Source organism: Prosopis cineraria, unplaced genomic scaffold (assembly GCF_029017545.1).
Source record: "Prosopis cineraria cultivar Desert tree isolate PC_DT_omini unplaced genomic scaffold, ASM2901754v1 PC448, whole genome shotgun sequence".
Classification (NCBI taxonomy): domain Eukaryota; kingdom Viridiplantae; phylum Streptophyta; class Magnoliopsida; order Fabales; family Fabaceae; genus Prosopis; species Prosopis cineraria.
In genome coordinates this window covers 41,146-47,448 of record NW_026555773.1, presented here as the reverse complement: position 1 = coordinate 47,448, position 6,303 = coordinate 41,146, and the positions used below count along the sequence as shown (strand labels likewise).

General features: G+C 35.3%; 1 protein-coding gene across 1 annotated transcript; it reads right to left on the bottom strand.

Annotated features, from left to right (window-relative positions):
* Positions 1–1,714: 1,714 nt before the first annotated feature.
* Positions 1,715–4,862, bottom strand: LOC129297141 (ABC transporter G family member STR2-like). The gene is made up of 3 exons (XM_054935510.1): positions 4,335–4,862; positions 2,921–3,591; positions 1,715–2,802 (listed from the first exon to the last, which is right to left on the bottom strand). The coding sequence occupies exons 1-3, from the start codon at positions 4,860–4,862 to the stop codon at positions 1,827–1,829; spliced, it is 2,175 nt and encodes a 724-aa protein (XP_054791485.1). The 3' UTR covers positions 1,715–1,826.
* Positions 4,863–6,303: the final 1,441 nt, after the last annotated feature.

Here is a 6,303-nt window from a genome sequence, read left to right as displayed (position 1 = left end):
AAGATAGGGTTAATTTGATAGTAAATAACCACTTTATTACGGGTAAGATGTAGTTAAAAATACTTTATATTTTTTAATAAAAGGAGTATATTTTTTAAAGGATAAAGTATACTTTTGATCTTCTAACTTTATATAAAATTTTAATTTAATCCTTTCATTTAAAAAAAATATCATTGTTATTTTAGAAATATTAAATTTAATATGTCAACATTTAGAAATATTTTTTAATATTTAAAAATTTAATATACAAATTTCTTGTAATAAATTAACAGTGTTAATGTTAAATAATTGAAATATATTTTATAAAATTAAAATATCAAAATGAAGCTTTATGTAAAATTAAATGATTGGATATATACTTTAAATTTTTTTAAACAAGAGCAATCTGTTCACAATATCACTTTCTTTTTCTTTTCTTATAACGACATAATATATCAGTTTCTATTACTCACAGTTGCACCGAAATTAAGTTTCCAAAAGTTATGATAATTCTTCATTCCGGCCTAGGTGTACCAACTTGATTTGAGTTTTAGGACAGGAAAAAAATACTTAGTTTTATGTATTTAAAATACTTTTTAAATTAAATTAACAAATATTTAATTACTACCAATAAGTCAATATCTTCCTTTATCTTTATGGATTATATTAATGACTTCTAAAATTATCCTAGGCCTGGATCACTTCCCTTAAACAAATTGCAAATTATAATAAAACCCAATTATTATTTTCTTTGGGCCAAATAAAACCCAATTATGGCATCTAATATATCTATACTATATCTATATATATGTTATATACATGCCAGAATTATTTGTTATGGCATATACTTCTATTATTAGGGAATCTTCTGCTAAGAAAGGATAACAAAATCCAACATTTAGCCTTCTAGGTATATCTAGAGGTCTCTATATTGTGAGTGTTATATAATATAGCCAATTTTTTAAAATTAATTGAATAACTTGATTTCATAAACTGAGGCTCAACTTGGTTGGTCTATGCCCCGACAAATCGATACTTCCAACAGATTTGTTGGCATATTCCCCTTTAATACTTTTTTTTTTTTTAGTTGATAAAGACATGACCTCTTATTATATATATTTATATATATAACGCCAATAAACTTGGCTTCCTTGTTTTCTTTTAAGACTTGGAGCAACAGCTGGGCGATCCCAACTCCCAAGACTTATTATTGGATATTAGTAATATTATTATTCCAATTTCAGACATCTAATATAAATTAATTTAGTCCCCTTACACTTGATATTTTGTGTCCGCGGAAAGAACCATGAACCTACCCATTTTGGATGCATCTTATTTCTATGCAGATTTTCCTGTTCTTTTCCTCTTTTATAGTGAATGGGTACCGTAATCTTTTTCCTGTTTATGATTCTATGGGTTTTATACCCTTCTAGCCTGCTGGAAAGTCTTGGAAGGAAAAAAGATGGGATTACTTTGAAATCTTCCATGATTTTTCTTGATATCTTATTTGGCTTTTACAGCAGAATTTTTAAGCTTCTTTTCACTCTCTTGAATAAGATTTTGTGGCACTGACTCGTCAACTTTGTCCGCACAGACTGAGACAATCATAGTTTAAATCTCTATATATGACTATTTCATTTTTGCAAAGGAGAGAACCAATAAGCATGACTCAGTGACATTTTTTCAAAATTAACTGATCTATACACAAATAGTCGTATATATGGTTGCTACCAAATGTAATAATATTGAAAACAGATGAAACAGTGTCTGCTAGACGCAATAATCCTTTGTTTGAAATGCTTCAACAAATTTTGATTTGTCGATCGCTCTTTCCCTTCTATGATTGTCTACGACCTCTGGTTTTTAGAAGCAAAACGAAGGACCAAGTAAAACAAAATCCTATATAGGACGGCCCAGAACAACATTATAATCACATTTTCCCACTTCCTAAACGAATCAGTACTTATATGAAGACTGTTCAAGATATCAAAACCTGTAATATCTATCCCGTCCAGGCTTGATCCAAACACATCTGAGTTCCGATACTGGTTGATCAAAAGCCCCTCATAAGGATAAGTCATGGTCGAAATCTTGTTCATCCAACGCCAATAGATAGGAATATCCTTGCTGCTCAAGAAGTAGCCACAGAACAAGAAGAATAAAGCAGTGAAAGCGATAACAGCAGCATAACCAAGTATGTAGTTCGGGACCACCGAGCTCACAAAAACAACAAACGAGTTTGTGGAGAGGAGAGAAACGAAGAGAACCAGCACGAAGTACAGAAAAGGGCCTTGCAGCTTCAAAGCAAACCAGACGATGATGGCGTAGACGGAAGCTTGCAGAACAAGAAAAGGCGTGTGGGTGATTATGCCGGCGATGGTGTAGGAGGAAGCTCGATAGGCATTGTGGGAAGTTTCTCTGATGAAAATGAATCGTTCTTGGATGAATGCCGGCACGGCGTCGTTGGAGGAGAAGAAGAAGAGACAGACAGTGAAGATGAAGAAGCTGAGGCGGTTGGTGATTCCTTGCGCGTTTTCTTTAGGGTTCCTGAACATGGTGGCCATCATGACGCCCATCACCGTGAGCACCATCAATCTGGAGAGAAAAAGCTCAGGTGTTCTGCGGATGTTTATGAAGTTCCGCCTCATCAGAATCCATGTCTCCGCCATGAAAGAGTTCGCAAATTTCGGACCCAGATGCTTTGGCATGCCATCCGGAGGAGTCATATAGTCGTTCTCATTCACTGTGTAGTCACTGCTATGTGGAGTTGGTGTTGCTGGGAGGATCTCGTTCGAGTACGTATAGTACCCAGGCGAAGCATTACTACTTTCAACAACAACAAAAATCTCAAATCAGAGATTTGAAGAATCAAATGTTTATTTAATATATATATATATATATGTATATATATATTATAAAACAGAAAGGAATTCTGGTTTACCGTAAAGGATTATTCTGCAGTCTATGTTCATTCTTAAAGCGGGAAGGTGTAAGCTTTTGAAACAATCCACTATTGCCGGTATTCCAGGACTTGGGTGTATGGGAGCTTCTCAGACTGTGATCAAACTCATCGACCATGGAACGGTCCTCGTGGCGAGGGTTTCGACCGGGGGTTAACTGTGCGACGGTGGAGAGGGAGAATTCCTGGTCAGACAACGGAGGGGGTTTCACTCCGGTGCGGGCGAACTCAGCGAGAGCTCCGACACCGACCTCAGACTGATCATACTCTTGAACCACATCAATGAGGTGCTCAATTGGATTCTCTCCCTTGGGGATTTTGCGTCCCATGCGACCCAGATGGAGAGCGACGTCTTTGGGGGAACCCTGAAACATGAGTTGGCCTCTGGCAAGGATGATGAGGTGGTCGAGAAGGAGCTGGATTCTGGAGGAAGGCTGGTGGATGGTGAGGATGACAGTGCTGCCGCCTCGAGCGATGTCGTGGACTTTCTCGATGACGCTGTGAGCGCTGGTGGAGTCCAGACCGGAAGTGGGCTCGTCGAGAAACAGAAGGGATGGTCCGTGGATGATGTCGACGCCGATGGACACTCGACGTCTCTCTCCGCCAGACACTCCTCTTGTTCCTTCGTCTCCGATGTACGTGTTTCGAGTTGACTGCGTCGTCAACGCACCGTCAGTACCAAGTTTAGAAGACAGACGGTGTTTAGTTGCAAAGTTTGACCTTCCACATTACACTATAGTTATTGTATATATTTAAAAGAAAATATCACAAAAAACTATGACGTATATGAAATTTATTTTTATCTGTTATACTCATCTTACTTATTTTCATTTTTATGAAGGATTATTTTTTTTTGGGGGGGGGGGGGAATCAATAATTCATAATACTTAATTGCTAGAGGGCTAATCCATTCCTCAATATTCATTAAGCTGAGAAACCTATTAGTTTCTAGATCAGAGTTTTGACCACATTATAAGATCATTTAAATGAAGGAAATGAAGAGAAGTATTTCAAAAAATAAATATGTTTTTTCCTGATATAATTGATCGATGAATAAGAAACAAAATAATATACATCAAATTAAATATTCTTTACACTTCCCTGCTTTTCTAGTATCCACCAACTCAAACTGCATATTCTTAGTTTTTATAATACTTTTGAAATAACCTGGTAAAGCTAAGTCAAAACAAATCTACAAGTACAAACACTAGCTAGTATTTACAAGCTCCTTAAAGTCAAGAAATAACATGAACTGTCTTGAAATCTGATGAAAGATGGCGATTGATATATATATATATATATATTGTCGATATGCACATGTATAGACAACTAAGATGATGAAAAAGATAATTCACGACATATTTAAAGCAGAGAAAGGTTAAGAGGCAGCGCTTACTGATAAGCCAAGCTGCTCAATGAGCTTCTCTACTCTCTGCTTCTTGTCAGCAAGAGAAAGAGAACCTAATCGAAAATCAGCAGCAAACATGAAAGTTTCATACACAGTGAGCATTGGGAAGAGCCTATCTTCCTGCATGATATAAGCAGAAGTTCTCTTGATCAACGTAGGGTTTGTATCTGTGCCATTCAAACACACCCTTCCCTTGAGGCTCCCACTCGCAATTCTGCCAGCGAGACCATCCAAGAAGGTGGACTTGCCTGCACCACTAGGACCCATCACTGCAGTGACACAACCCTTTGGGGCGTACCCAGTAATGCTATGAAGCAAGTCCACGTTCTCCTTCACCCAGCTGCTATCAGCCTTCTTCTTCTTCGTCACTGTGTAGGTCAGGCCTGAGAACTCGAGCCCTCCTGTGAAGTTCACGGATCTCTTGATCTCGATCACAGTCTCTTGTTGTTGTTGTTGTTGTTGTTGTTGATGATGATGATCACGCCGGGGAATAATAATATTGGGTTGACGAGCCATGATATGATCATGCAGTAATGTGTTTGGCTGATTAATGGCTCTCCTAAAATTGAGGAAACGGAGGGATGGCGGAGGATTAAAAGGAAGGAAGAACGTGAGAAAACGACTTGGGAAGCCGGTAGGGGTTGCTTTAATTAACTGATGCTTCCAAGGTTTTCATGGTGTTATCTCCAGTGAAAAGTCCATTTCTGGGTCGTTTCCATCGAAAATAAGATATTTGCTTCTTGTTTTCTTCATCGCTTGTTTTGATTTTGACGTTGGCAATCATGCATCTATTTAATTTTTTAAGGGAAAAGTGCATCTTTAGTGTTTAATTTTATATAAAATTTTAATGTTTCCTTAATTTTGTAAAATATCTTTTTTAATCTTGTTAATTTTAAATGATTATTTTTTTTTTCAATTCATTGTTATTTTACAAAATTAAAACTTAATTCGTTAACATTTAAAAATATTTTATTAACATTGATAATAAAAAGTTAATAGTTTATCAGTAGAACTTAGTTTTTATGATTTATTAAGTTAAAGAATTATAAAAGCTGAACATCATCGATCGAGTCAATAAACTATGAAAATTGGGTCATTCCCAGTCAATAAACCATAAGCACTGAGCTGTTTCAAGTCAAAATTTATTAATTGAATGGGTAATTAAAAATAAGTTTGGAGATTAAAAGTTATATTTTTTTAATATAATATAATTTTACATGAATTATATATAAATTTGCATGCAATACAACTGAGTGTCTGGCTTTGAGCATCATTGTTATGAGAACGAAGTTTTGTTGGATTCGTGACAATATTAACGTTGTGACATCACATTTTCCCAGAAATGGAGTAAATTATACAACATTATTCGGCACCTAAAATAAAAGCATACCCTTTCCCAATATGTCTCATGATCATACATCAACTGCTATTTGATTTTACATTTCTTTTTTAACTTTTTACAGCATAACTGGCCACAGGTATGCCAGGAAGATTAATTACCAGCCAACTAGAAGTTTATATATGTATATATTACAATACCAATTGATATCTTGTTGTCATTTACTCATTTTGATCTATGCGTTGACTACATTTAAAGGCCCTATCCAGCTGGTTAAAATAAAATAAGAATCAGTCACGGTTTTCGAATCACTAACAGTATATTCCCCAATTTATATTTTCATGTCACAGCGCAGATTGAATCCCAAAATCATGAGCCTTTGATCTCCCAAATTGACTTGTGTTATTGTGTATGGATTAATGAGAATTTAGATCGCGGCAAATCTCTCATTTAAATATGTAAAAATTTATTTAAATTCATTTTTATTATGTTACTTTTTTTAATTTCAAAATTTTTTATTCATAACTCACACTTTCCCAAAGAAATTCTACATGTGCGATAATTATTTTTTTTCTATTGTCATTTCATCTATATGACTGGTCTGATTTTTAATATCTT

Coding starts and splice junctions, on each gene's coding strand:
- LOC129297141 (XM_054935510.1), bottom strand. CDS start 4,862: ATGGCTCGTCAACCCAATATTATTATTCCCCGGCGTGATCATCATCAT. Junction 3,592..4,334: donor TTGAGCAGCTTGGCTTATCA/GTAAGCGCTGCC, acceptor TTGACGACGCAG/TCAACTCGAAACACGTACAT. Junction 2,803..2,920: donor CTGCAGAATAATCCTTTACG/GTAAACCAGAAT, acceptor TGTTGAAAGTAG/TAATGCTTCGCCTGGGTACT.